General features: G+C 32.5%; 2 protein-coding genes across 2 annotated transcripts; one reads left to right on the top strand and one right to left on the bottom strand.

Annotated features, from left to right (window-relative positions):
* The first annotated feature begins 330 nt into the window (after positions 1-330).
* Positions 331-1,487, top strand: LOC111904479 (uncharacterized). Its single transcript, XM_023900239.3, has 4 exons — positions 331-543; positions 621-845; positions 1,009-1,119; positions 1,207-1,487. Exons 1-4 carry the CDS (start codon positions 421-423, stop codon positions 1,237-1,239), a joined length of 492 nt encoding a protein of 163 aa, XP_023756007.1. The 5' UTR covers positions 331-420; the 3' UTR covers positions 1,240-1,487.
* A 37-nt stretch (positions 1,488-1,524) lies between these two features.
* Positions 1,525-6,895, bottom strand: LOC111904477 (cytochrome P450 CYP72A219). Its single transcript, XM_023900238.3, has 5 exons — positions 6,600-6,895; positions 3,137-3,354; positions 2,786-3,033; positions 2,312-2,687; positions 1,525-2,124 (listed from the first exon to the last, which is right to left on the bottom strand). Exons 1-5 carry the CDS (start codon positions 6,868-6,870, stop codon positions 1,699-1,701), a joined length of 1,539 nt encoding a protein of 512 aa, XP_023756006.1. The 5' UTR covers positions 6,871-6,895; the 3' UTR covers positions 1,525-1,698.
* Between the last annotated feature and the right edge of the window lie 7,994 nt (positions 6,896-14,889).

Below are 14,889 nucleotides of genomic sequence, written 5' to 3'. Positions count from 1 at the left end.
AAGAACGTTGGGGAAGAAGATTTGTTGGGGAAGAAGCTGGGAAAAGAAAACGATATATAAAGGATGTTTTATTTTTCCATATGCAAAAATGGTCCCTATAAGTAAAAGGACAGAAATACCCTCACGTGCAAGGCACATGAGGGGGTTAACGGATTTTTTTTAACGGGTGTTAAGTATAGGGACCATTCTCACAAACAAACCAGTCCAAAAGGACCACAAAACCAAAAAACTCGTGGTTTGGACTTTTTTCCTGAAAAAATGCAAACCACAGGGACCATTTTTGCAATTTTGTCAATATAGAAATACTTCAAACTTCAGTGGCAAAATTGAGAAATGGCCGTAAACCACATTATCCCAAATTGAATTGAGTTGGATAATCAACCTAATTTCACCCCCAAAAATTCAGGTTGCGTAAGAGAGATGAAATTATGGTTCGGCAAATGGACAGCCATTGCTAAAGAATCTGTCGATCGAGCTGCCATTTTCGCCAAATTCCTCTGTTTGCTTCACGTCACCAATACTTACATATTCTCCCCTACCCTCGTAATGCTTTGATTTCCATCTCTACACTATGTGTATGTATATACGTCGTCGTGATGGTGGTGGAGTTTTTGTTTCAGGTTTATGGCCCAAGTATGCTGCCGACGTTGAACTTGACCGGCGACGTGATATTATCGGAATACATTTCGCATAGGCTAGGGAAGGTAGGTCCGGGTGACGTTGTGTTGATACAATCACCTGAAAACCCTAGAAAAACTATTACAAAACGCATCGTGGCCATGGAAGGGGAAGTTGTTTCGTTCTTAGTTGATCCTAGCCGCAGCGAAAAATCTCGTACTGTAGTGGTAAGTGGTAACACTCTTACAATCTGTTTCTCGTTTTTCCAAAGATTTGTTAGAATTTATTACATTTATCAGTGCATCAATTAGGAACTTATCATTTAATTTTGGTGATGAATTCAAGAACTTAGATCGAAATTTAAGTCGTGAATGTAATACGAACTTATAGGTGCCGAAGGGACATGTATGGATTCAAGGTGATAACATTTATGCATCCAAAGATTCTCGGAACTTTGGTCCAATTCCTTATGGCCTAATTCAGGGCAAAGTTTTGTGTAGAGTGAGTAATTTCATCACTGTTTGGTTTGCTGGTAGTTAATGGGTCATTATTAGCTCTAAATCGTGCACTTGTGTATGCTGACTGTAGGTTTGGCCAGTAGACTGTTTTGGATCGTTATGACATGAAAATCAGCTTGAAGAATCAGTGCAACATATTGATGATGTTTATTTGTTTCATAAGTTTTCTTAATGTATCATATTAACAACATTTCAATAAGACGTATTCCCTACAATGACCATATTTTGAAGCAGCATACTAGCATGTAGTTTTTCTGACTTTGTACAAGATAACCAAAACTTTTCTGATATGGGTTGATTGTTATCAGTTTCGATTGATTTCTGATATGGAAGTTTTGTGAACTTTCGGTATGTTGCTTTGGAATTTGTATAGAATAGAGGCTTTGCATAATCGAGAAACTTTGGATATTAGGTATATACAAATACTGAAATCGACACCAATTACATGAACCATGACCAAATCACAAACCATATTACACACAAAAGCCATGAGAAAAGTACACAATTATTCTGGAATTAAGACATCAGTAGTTATAGCTAGTACAATCAGTCAAGGGAGATGCTATATCTTATGGAGAATCAAGTGAGCACCATGTCGGGGTTGAAGCGTAACAACATACGATGGTGAGTGAGTGTATGAAGGCGATAGATCAAACGAGAAATGTTGTAGGATTGTTGATATAGCCAACTTAGCTTCCATTAAAGCAAAGTTATTCCCAATGCAAATCCGAGGACCCCAACTAAATGGGAAGAAAGCAAGCTTGTTCTTTGTCGCCTTTGCAATTCCCTCTGAAAATCTCTCGGGATTGAACTCCTTCGCGTCTTCTCCCCAAATTTCACGATCATGATGTACAAATATCACTGGCAATAAGAACTGCACGCCAGCTGGCACAGTTAGGTCTCCAAGTTTGGTCTCTTCATATGTAATCCGTGTGAATATGGTTGCGGGTGAGTATAGCCTAAGAACCTCGTATAGAATCATTGTTACCTAGAAATTTTAAAACTTTTATCAAACTATAAAAATAGTACTCATTTGTACTTTATGTACTTGAGTCTCCCAACATATATAGAGTTAGACGACGAGACTGTGTCTAGCTGGTCGATGTGGGATGTGGTTAGGACTGACAGTGAACACTTACCAATTAACAGTTTGTATTTTGTTAAATTGTACTTACAACTTTGAGGCGACTCAACCCTTCGTAATTCGGTTTATTGTGTCCGAAAACTTTGCGAACGTCCTCCCGTGCTCTTGTTTGCCATGTCGGGTGTTGGCTCAACAAGATCATGGTCCAAACCAATAGATTTGAAGAACTCTCTTGACCAGCGAAATAAAACGATTTACACTCTTCAATCGCCTCATCAACACTCATCCCCATATCCCCATTTGCTCTAGCTGTTGATTTCAACAACAATGATAGTAAATCTTCATGATCATCATCACTTTTCCCCGATACCATCGCAAGCTCCTTTTGCTCCATGACCTTGCTCAGTATGGATCGCAACTCATTGTCTATTTCCTTCATTCGCTTGTTTGTTTTGGTAGGTAAAAACCTACAAGTTTTATGGTAAGTTTTACTAGAATTAAATATATTCGTGATGAAAAAAAAAACGAAAACGAGAATATATATAGACAGTTGTGTTTAATTTACCTTCGTCCTGGGAGGTATACTGACTGTAGAACTTCACGTGTTAGCACGGCTTGTTCTTTTTGGAGCCGATATATCCTTCTACCTTGTTCGTAGCTACTCCCAAACGCGTTTCGAGAGATGACATCACTTGCAAAATCATCGATATACGGTTGTACATCTAATTCACATGAACCTTTCTCAAAAACCAACTTTGACCATTGGGTCACCAATATGTCGAAACAACTAGTGTACATGGCTGATGACATATGCTATAATATGATATGAAAGGATTTATAACTACATTATCCAACGTTCATGATTTATTTAGTTACATATCTCAATGAAAATATTCATCGAAAATTCAATCCATACCTTCAACTTGTCTTGTGTAAGGGCTGGTGCTAAAATCTTGCGATGTTTGTCCCATTTTTGATCCTCATAGCTGGTAATTCCTGAAACGAGGAACCTTACCAATGGGTTTGGAGTTGGTTTCTTGTAAACCTTATTGTTCACTAAAACCTCTTTGATTAGGTCAGGATCCATGATGTTGATCCTAGCAGTTGGACCCATCCATGCAAATGAATTTTTACCTGCAGTTTTTATATCATTATTTACCGGTAATTACCAGTCAAGGTAAAAAAATTGCACGATTAGTACGGAATATATCACAATGGATACACAAATAGATCGGTTAGAATTTTGGTATGGTAATATGTGTCAACTTGATTGAAGTAACAAAGTAAATGGATCGAAAAAGTTTACTTATTGGGTCGGGTTGCCAAGAATATAATCCAAAAGCATGTCAATGTTTTTAATACTATCAAATACCGGTCAATTTTTTTACAAGCCTTTATGCCATGTTTCTAAATTTTAATATATGTCATTAGACAATAATTTATAGAATAATTATATATTAATTACCCATATATGCCGTTTGACATTTTTACAAAAAAAAAAAAAAAAAAAAAAAAAAAACACTAGCCAACCTAAAACAGTTTGGTTGGATCGGTTTTGCACGTTGAGTAGAAATTTGAAATAAAGTGCAAGAATGAAAAGGACATTTTGGAGATAAAAAAAAAAAGTAAAAGTAAAGGTAATGTTAATGAATATAAACAGAGAATGCGGATTAACCAACAACACTCAACAGTCAATATATTTGCTCGCCGTTAAAAAAAAATAATAATTTACCATCGGACCAAGTAACTTATTTGGCGTTTATTGTCAACAGCCTTTTATTTATTAAATGTTTATTTTGCTTTTATAAATTAAATATCGTCCTATCTTTTATTTATATTTTCTTTTCTATCTATTTAATATGATGACAAGTGTATAAATTTAAAATCTCAATCAAATTTAAATAAAATTTAATAACACTTGTTACCATCTAAAATAGGTAGGAGGATAGTAAAAACAAAAAGCAGAAGACTATTTAATTTCTCTTTTAGAAATTTAGAATCGTTCATTTAATATTTTTTTAATAGTTTTAGTAATTAGATATGTGGGATATGATGTGTAATAATATATTTATTTATTTAGATCTAGGTGTTATTTGAAATATGTTGTATTGAAATATATGAAGTTTGTTTATAAAAATGAAAAATTAAGTTAAAGCATCTCTAATAGTTAAGTTATACTAAAAATTAAAACTATTGCCACATATTTTTTCAAAAACTTTAACTTCGAATTAAATAACATTTCTAATGGTTAACCTCTTCTTATTATTCCTTTTTTTTTTATATATAAAAAGTTAACTAATTTACTCATACCTATTTAAAATGTTATATGAAACTCCTTTATTTAATTATTTGTTTTTCTAACCATATCATATTTTAATTTATTAAAAAATATTACTGTTTCAAAAAAGATATTTTACTAAATACCTTTCGAAAAAATTAATACGAAAAAACTATTACGAAATATTCATAAAAATTGAAAAAAGTTATATAATCATTACAGTTTTATATTTTATAAATGAAGTGTCATTAAATATTTAATAGAAATAATTATTTATTATAAAAATAAAAAAATATTTAAAACTAAAATATATTTAAGTGGATAAAATGAAATATAACTAAAATATGAGAATGATAAATGACAAAAGATAGCAGTATAATAATCATTCAGAGGGTGTTTGTATTGGCTTTTAAACTTACTTTTGACTTTATCTTTTAGAAAAAATCTAAGAAGATCTTTGGATAAATTGAAAATGACTTTTTAATCAACTTTTGCTATAAAGTAAACTCAAGCTTTTTGAAAAGTCACGGAATTGTGATTTTTCCTAACTTTTTATCAGCTAAAACATTAAATTACATTTATAATCACATCTAAAAGTTAAACCATGTCCTTTTTAGTCATTTTTAGCCATTTTACATGTAAAAGTTAAACCAAACACTTTAACTTTTGACTTTTTCCCTTCAAAAAACTAATCCAAACACATTTTAAAAAACAACTTTTACAAAAAGTTATTTTACAAAAATGACTTTTGCCCCACAAAAACTAAGCCAAACACCCTCTCAATATATATTGAATGGTCAATAGAAAAAAAAACAAATAAATAAAAAACTCCAATGATAATAAATGCTTATTAAAAAAATATAGTAATAAGTTAACAAAAAAATTAGTATTGAAAATGTTTTTAGATGACTTTATAAAACATTTTAGATAAAGGCATCTAAATAAATTTAGAATTTTTTTTTGAGATTGGTTAAACAGTGACAATATTTTTGATAATTGTATTTAATTGAATTTAATATTTAAAATGTATGTAGGTCAACCATTGTGGATACTAAATATATTTATGTTTTGAACTATAAATAATATTATTAATTAGTCCAACAAATTTAATTTATCACATTAAAAATCTTTTACTAAAATAAAAAAAATTAAGATAACAATAAAAAAATAACATAATTAAAGTTTTGGAAGTTTATAATATATCACTTTGTTTAATTATAGAATGAAAAAAATACCCTATATCGATGGCAAAAAATGACTGCAACCGATAGGAAAAATCGAACCAAAACTTCTGGGATTGGTTTTAGGCCGGTTAAATGGATATGAGAATAAGAATGAGATATTTTCTAAAAATTTCTATAGGTTTCTTATGGTTATAGTATTAGGGTTAAACCCAACCCTATATCCGGCACCATTTACCTGTCCTCAAAACATTTATTTTTATTATACTTGTACTTTTGTTATTAATATACATGATTTCATAATCAAATTACAATATTATATGTGATGTTATAAAAACAGTTTATTATGTAATTGCTACTTACCAAAATGAAAATTATTGATACCGTTTTTAATATTTATGTTATCGTCTTGCGTAGTTTATCATGAAATTTGGATATTATATGTTAAAATTGGAATTATGAAAAAAAATAAAAATCATTTTTTGATCGATTGTGATTGAGTTTATGTAATAAAATTTCAACGAGTAATTTTAATCTAATTAGATCATAGATGAGCTAACGATGCTTGCGAGTATACTCACAAACCGGATTAGTACAAAGCAGGTATTTGGCGGATGAAACCATGTTTGGGATATATTTTTATAATAGAATATGAGGCATGAATCACCAACATTGTCATCATCAATATCATATACAATTTTAATATTTAATTCATACTTTTAATAACGGTTTAAAAATTTTCAAACCACCAAAACTTACTAAAATTAATTTGATCCGTTAATTAAATTTAACCACCTTCCCCAGCCATTGTCGCCCAGATTTCCACCATTCCAACACCATTAGTATAAGTAATTTAATATTCAAAACCCTAGCTACTAGCCTATCCTACTAGGACACTATAATAAAAAGAAAACACTCACCGTAGGTTTGGATGATGTGGTGGTGGAATGGAAGAATGATGGGGAGGAAGTCGTCGGAAAAGCTTATGGGTTTGGAATTCACGGCGGCTTGTCGAGCCATGGTGGCCATCTGGTTCATGTCTCCATGCAACAATCTGTAGTGCGGGCCATTGAGACCTTGTTTCCTCAAACATTGTTCGATGGCTTTGGGTCTCAGCCAGACCCACTGGACCACCGTCCACAACCACCATGCTCCGCCGATCACTGCCACTGACGCCAACAATAACAACATGGTGATGGTGATGGTGATGGTGGTAGAAGTTAGTTAATGTGTTTCTTTTTGGGAGGTAACAAATTTATAAGCATAAAAAGTGGGTATCCTTAAAGGGAGCTACGATGCGAGTACGTACGCCACCGTTGGTTTGTCATTAATAAATTAACCAAGTTTCGAACAAAGAGTTGGACCACTTTGATTTAATATAAACATGTTTTTTATAGATTCAAAGCCTTTATTTTCTTTTACATTTGTTTTTGTAAAAACAACAATATTTCAATTTTCATTTATTTTACTACTAAACTTCGTTTATTTCTAAAAAAGCCATTACATCTCTAATTTCAATGTCAAATTATGATTCAATGCAATACTTAATATATAATTATTATCAGTTCAAAGAAACTTAGAATATATTATGTTTTACTTTTACATGTCATAAAACATACATTATACCAAACATACCAAACAGACGAAAATTAAATTGTATTATTATTTTTAAAAACTATATTATTAAAAATAAATAATATGAAAATACAGTTATCACTCACATGATAGTAAAACCCAACCACAATAATTTTAGATTATGTTTTACATGACATAAAACATACATTATATAACTTAGTTTTTAAGAACTTCAAGTTCCTAATAGAAATATACAAGAATAGACGAGAGGAAAGAATAGCTAAACTATTTAATTTTTAGAAAAATAGGAAAAAAAAAGTGGTTTAAGATGGTTTGATAGCTTTTGTTAGATGCTGAAATGTATCGAAGCATATAGGTTGCTTAGGAATTTGGGCCTTTTGTTAACAACATTATATAATGAACAAAGTTATATTATTTATTTATTTATTATCTTCAAGAACATATATTAATTATATGTTTATTCTTTTTTAATTAAAGAATTACACTAATTATAAGTGGACTATAGTACATATCTTGCTTAAAGTTTAGGTCATCCTTTTAAACTTTATGTATTTCTATTAGGAAGTCCACGGTGTAGTTTACAGGCAAAATTGCAAACCACATTACATATGCGATTTAATATTTTTAGAAACTGTATTGTAAAAGTTCTAAAACATATTATGTAGTGCAGTGCGGACGGTTTTCATGCAGTTTATGAACATATACCATCTTTCAAATACAAATGCCATGAAGTTATTTTCAAGTTCAATTATATAAATATATTTACGGTAAATGATTGTTCACCATACATCTTTCAAAGACTAACCATAATTACGATGATATTGTAATAAAATGTCATCTTTTAAGGAAAAATAAAAAGGAACGACATTATTAGTCACACATTATATTATATTTAGTTAGTGATTATTGAAAGAAAATATTTAAAAAAAAGGTTGCATGGACATTGCACATACTAACTTCGCAATAACTATTAACCATAGTTTTAAAGTTATTGTTAAAAGTTGATAAATCAGATTTTCCAAACATCAACGTTTCTTACATCATTTAAGGACAAAGAAACACAAGGTCTTCATGATATTTACGAATCAAATCTCATTACAAAACTCAATCTACTCTCAAAACTATACACTCGATCGATTCTACAAGGATTTTCAATTATCAATCAAGAACTAAATGATTATATAATGAAGAAGATAAATTACTGTGAAACCCTAAGAGAGAGAGAGAGAGAGAGAGAGAGAGAGAGAGAGAGAGAGAGAGAGAGAGTGTGTGTGTGTATGTGTTGAGAATATCGACCAAATGAGCAATCCACAACTACTCCCACCAATATATATCACGGGTCTTGGATATAACCCACGAACAAGGATCCACGCCTCACGCCTTCAGTTTGCAAGAAACGAGCGACAACCTACAACAATTCCATAATAGCATAAGTAAGCCCTTTGAACAAAATTATTTCATAAATGAGAGCAAACCAAGAACCGTAACATTTACACAAATTACCCAAACACAAAATAAACTATTAATTTTTCCCCTTTAAAAACATCAACAAGCCCCATTTTACTTGATTAAAAATCATGTTGTTTAAAACTGAAGGATTTAGTTAGAATATCGACAATTTGATTAGAAGAACTGATCTTAACCATTTTTAAAACACCATTTAAAAATTTTTCCCCAACAAAATGAAGATCTATCCCAAAATGTTTAGTACGCTCATGAAAAATAGGATTTAGAGCGAATTTAATTGCAAAGTCATTATCACAAAAAACAGATACAAGAGTAAGACCTTTATTCCTAACTCAAACAAGATATGCGAATTATTTCACAAGTGATAGAGCCGAAGACTTTATACTCAAATTCAATAGAAGATCTAGAAACAGTATATTGCTTCTTACTCTTTCATGAAACCAAAGAGTTATTATGTAACATCCTGATAATGAGGTATTTTCAATTTTAACCCTATGAATGAAGGAATATTGCATTTTGACCCTTAGGCTTGAATTTTTATTTTATTTTTTTATTATTATTTTTTTTGCAAGAATGGCCCATAGTGGCAATTTGGTGACTTTGCCCAAAAGCCTAGTACGTTGGGTGTGCGTTGTGTACATTGGGCATATTAGGATGGACCTTAGTATGCTAAGCGTACAACACGTACGCATGGCATATGTGAAGAAACCTCAAACCCTAACTTTTAGGGTTTAGTCCATATATAAACATCATTATCACCTCATTTCTCATTCCCTCAACAACCTCCATCTGAGAAAAACTCCCTCTAGCAAACCCTAAGTGAGACGTGTGCATTTTGAGCTTATTTGTGTGGTTTGGTGGTGTTTTCGAAGAAGAAGAAGAAGAAGTTAGTGCAAGGACTTGGGAGCTTGGGAGAAGCTTGCATTTGAGATTCTCCACTTGTTAGAAACCTCCATGAGGTAAAAAGCTCCTTACTTGATCATCTTATCTTGTAGATCTAACTATTTCTTCATTTAGGGAATTTTTGGTCCCAAATATGGTGATTCTCAAGCATGGCATGCTCTTAATCGAGTGAATCGTCCTTTCAGACCTAATGAGGGATCTTGAGTCATAACATGTGGTCTTGATGCTTAGTTTTTCCCATGCATGCTCTAGAAGGTCTTAAGGTGTTAAGAAGTTGGGATTTTGTGTATTAAGCACTTATTGGGCATGCAAAGTCATAAAGTTGGAAACTTTATGACTCTTAGAGGTATTTTAGCCTTCAATTTGCATTTGGACGTATTAAGTTGAAGTAATACGTTCTTAATAGGTTAAGAAGGAAAATTGTTGTGTATGTTGGGCGTACCAAATGGTACAATGCACGTACGTAGATTTGCCCCCGACATCTCGGACCACTAGTATGCCCCACGTACGACCCCTAAGTTGACTCGGTTGGGTTGACTCAGTTGACTTGTTGATTTTGACCAGTTTTGATATTTAGGAGTTGGGTAGAGTCGGTTATCAGAGCAAGGATTTATTCATACTACATTCACACCATGAGGTGAGTCTTCCTCATTGTGTCCGTGGGCCAAAGGCACCAATGTGGGCCCACTAGATTATTTATCCTGTTTAGGATAGTGTTATGGTAATATATGGCTGATTAGCAGATCTATATGATAATCTATATTTTTGTTGGTTCTATGTTTATGTTTATATGTTACATATGTCGACATATTGGGTTGGGTTGAGGTTGTACTGGTTTGTGTTGTAGCCAACAAACCTGCAAACATTCCGGATATGAGTTGAGGGCCCGAATGTCATGCCAGACTCATACTGAGGGCTCAGGAGCATTCCAAATATGAGCTGAGGGCCCAAATGGCATGCCAAACTCACACTGAGGGCTCGAGGGTATTCCAGTCTTTCTAGTTGTGAACCCAATATTTGTTGTTATATGTGTGCGTGTGGTGGTACTTTGGGAGAACTCACTAAGCTTTAGCTTACAATTTTTAGTTTATAGTTTCAGGTACTTCAGAGGATTATGGGAAGGCAAAGGCGTGATCATACACAGCTTCTTGTTTTATCACTGGATCTTGGGGAAAACTCTGAATTGGAAATAATATTTTTGAAAAAATGACTTTTTTTTGTAAATAATGATGATGAATGGTTGATTTTAAAAATTTTAAATTTATTGTGATTTTTTACTGTTACAAGTTGGTATTAAAGCCTTGGTTTGCGAGAACTGGATGAGCATTTGTGTGAATCTAGACTCAAACTAGAGAACTGCAAAAGTATTTTTAAACTGATTTTCAAAAATTGTATTCAAAAGTAAATAAGGAAGGATGCGATGTGTACGATCAGCCAAAGCAAGAAAGTATACCCCAAATTACCCACATTGTTATTTGCTATTATGTTTATGATAGAACAACATGTTAGTGATAGGCTAGGGATCTTCAAGAATTGCATGATAATTGATGCCCGATAGCCTAGGGTTTCTTTCTTGTATGAAATTGACATCATTATTGTAGTTTCTTATTGTATGCATCATAGTTATACATAACTAAGATTTTATAGCTTGAGAATGTTTGGTTTAGCCTTATTTCCTGTTCTTGTTTGATGAATGGCGTAGGGTAGAATCAGGTATTCGACTTTCTATAGGATCTAATGTTATGTATGATTAGCATACACAAGTGTTGCAAGGTTGGTGAAAGTTTTGGATGAGTTATGTGGGATCAGTCGCCTAGTTGAGGAATGTCTAGCCTTTCTCTAGGAAGTGAGAATACCTTTTGGAAAAGGGCTTTGAGTGTTTTATTATTATATTTTAAAACATGTGATATCATGATAATTGCATGCATCTAATTAATCATGGTATCAATTTTCAAAAAATCACATTTAAGGTTAAAATATAAAACCCAGTTTTTTTTTTTTTTTTTTTTTTTATTTTTATTTATTTTTTTTTTAATATTTTGACGCGATTCAATTGTAACGATAATATCCAATATTAAGTTTGAGTTTTACCCATAAATACCTTATTTATTATTTATTAAAACTTAATTTTATTATTAATATTTTGGAGTTTGAATAAGTTATAAAATCACCATTTTAGACTTATAATTTTATAATTTCAAAATTTGTCATTATTAACGATTTAATAAAATCGGTTTTTATTTTGAAGTTATAACTTGTATCATCTTATGTTCTCATTTTGCAAATTGAAAAACAAACTCCATGTGATGTTTATTTTGTACAAAAAAATAGTTTGAGTTTGTGAAAATCTAATTGAAGGTTTGAATCGATCGGATACGCGTCAAGTATAAAGAACAAACGTAAACTAATCTAAGAAAATAAAGAACATAAAGTTTATGATACATAGAGTTATTCAAATTGTTCTTTCACCAAGAAAGAGTTTTCTCTTCATCAAGAAGATTGGTTGTCACAAAGAAGAATGACACAAAGCTCAACTCTCTACATTAGGATTTACCCTAATGTAGATTATATATTAATCTATACATATCAATCCCATGATTTAAGTGATTGTATCTTATCTATACTAAGAACCGATCTTCATAACAAAGATACCAGATCTGCTATTTATTTTATGCTTATCTATATCATTGCCTAATATACTACAGATTACATAGAATAGCTACGCTATGTGCTGTCACACCCCGAAACCCAAGGCGGAAACGTTTCCGGGGCGGACTCCACGTTGAGTATCAAATCCAATGTACATAGTAAGCAAAGTAAACAGCCATTACATTACATATTAGAATTTACATTTGTTTTAAAGTAAAAAGTATTACAAGTGTGTTACATATGTATATATATATATATATATATATATATATATATATATATATATATATATATAGACAAAAGTAAGACAAGTCTTCTACGCAATCCGTCTTCGCCAATAGGAACCATCGGGTACCTGTCTAATGCGGACCTGAGAATACAAGCAGTTTGAAAATCAGCATAAAGCTGGTGAGTTCATAAGCGGTTTTGTTTTCTGAAAATGTATTTGTTTCCTTTCTGTTTCTGAAAAGTTACGCACCAAGAAAATCCCATATTTTCTTAAAAGTTGGTTACTAATCCGAAATATAATGTAAAAGATGTAAACTGAAAACATGATTACTCTTGTGAATTGTAAGGTTTAGTTATCTGGTTTGTTACACGAATTTGGTTATGTACAAATGTTATCCCAGGAAAATCTCATATTTTCCTGAAAGTTGGTTACCAATCTGTAATGTGAAAGATGTATACCGAAAACCTGGTTGTCCTTGTGAAATGTATTAGTTTTAACTCATATAATAAACTAATATGCACAAGTAAACTAGTTACTTTATTCATTATTACTATCAAGTAAATCTCTGTTATCCAAATTGCGAGTTCCATAACCATACGATAGACTAGATATGGCAATAAGTAGTCCACATCACCTTATGACTTTCGTCACCCTTGAACCTTTTGGTTCGGCTGTAGCTAGCAGCCAGGTGTGGGGTAGTCAGCCCCGTATAGATCTATACACTTAAGTCACGCTCCCTATCTAAGAGATTCTAGTTACGGGTGCGGTCCTCCACTCGCGTATCTCTGTGGAGTGTTCTCCGAGGACGTGTCTCCAATTTATAGGAATAACAAATTTACTAATAATAACACAGAAAGATACTGTTACAAACAATGGTCCTCCACTCGCGTATTTCTATGGAGTGTTACCGAGGACAAAACAGTGTACTAAGTTTCATGTTCAAAGATCAAATGTTATGCTTTTAACTGATAAAATGTGGAAAACCATTTGTGAAAATATAAAATACAACATTTTATAACGTTTTTCACAAATACTACGATAATGTGTTCTGCAATATCAAACTGTTATCAGATATGATTATCAGTGTTAAAAGCATATGTAATATGAAACACAACACATGTAAAACAAGTATTGAGTACAAGTAATCCTTGTACTTTGCTTGTATTCTCCCCCTGAAAACAGTGAAAAACATTGAAAAAGGGTAGGGGTATCAAATAACATTTGGGAAAAGTTGCTATGATTTAATCTAAGGCTTAGGAATGGATCTAATTACCAAGAACATTACCAAATGGAGTTTACGGCTATAAACTAGGAGTTTACGGCCGTAAGCTCCTATGTGACCATTCCTTACATGATTTTGTGGTTCTAGATTAATCATATGTGATTCAAACCAATTTTACAAGCCTTAGAATGAATTTAGTGCATCATTTGACTTGTGTATGTGAGTTTACGGCCCAGGAACCCATTCTTGGGGGGTTTAAAGCCTTGAACTCTCAAAGGGATGGTTTTCATCATGTTTAAGGCTCCTAAATCGATTGTGGTTGGTTCTAGAATTTAATCCAAGGCTATTGGTGTGTTTAAGTGGCATTTAAACACTTGGATTTGAGTTTACTCCTCATGAATATGAGTTTACGGCCCAATCATGTTCTTGGCAGTAAACTCATGTTTACTCCTCAAAAATGATGTTCAAGGTGTTCTAAGTCCGATTTGATAAGCCATTAAGTCATATCTAAGCCCCAAAGGTGATTGGGAAGGGTTTTAAGGCTCAAAAACCCTCTTTATGTGTGTTTACGGCCCAAGCATGTTCCAGGGCCGTAAACTCTTGAATATGGTCCTAAATCATAGTTTGAACTCGGATTTGGAAGTTGAAAAGGTTGAACAACAAGTTAGGGTGATTACCTTGATGTTTTGGAGCTTGAAATTGGATGATTTTGGACCTTAAGTTGGATTGAGGATAGAGGTTAGAGAGAGAGAGTAGTGAGAGAGTGAAAAAGCTTCAAATGGAAGCTTAATCCACTTTAAATATGTTCCAAGTTCGGGACACGGTGGAATTCTACCCGATACCGACGTTAGACATGGCTTTTGGTCGCACCCGATTAAGTTGCCGTAACCCGATATGGTCGATTCTAAAAATATTTCGATTACTAGAATGGGGTGTTAATATGAGTTCTAAATGCGTTAGGACACCCATTAAGTCATAACAGAAATTCCACATTTATGACTTAATTTAATGATGTAAACGGAAACGAAACTGAAAACGGCAAATGTATTAACGAAAAAGGGTTACAAATAATGGAATGACCTTCGGGTTGTCACATTATCCCCCCGTTAGAGGGAATTTCGTCCCGAAATTCAGAATTAAGATA

This window comes from Lactuca sativa, chromosome 5 (genome assembly GCF_002870075.4).
Source record: "Lactuca sativa cultivar Salinas chromosome 5, Lsat_Salinas_v11, whole genome shotgun sequence".
Lineage (NCBI taxonomy): Eukaryota > Viridiplantae > Streptophyta > Magnoliopsida > Asterales > Asteraceae > Lactuca > Lactuca sativa.
Note: the sequence above shows the minus strand (reverse complement) of the source record. Positions and strands in the feature narration are given on the sequence as shown.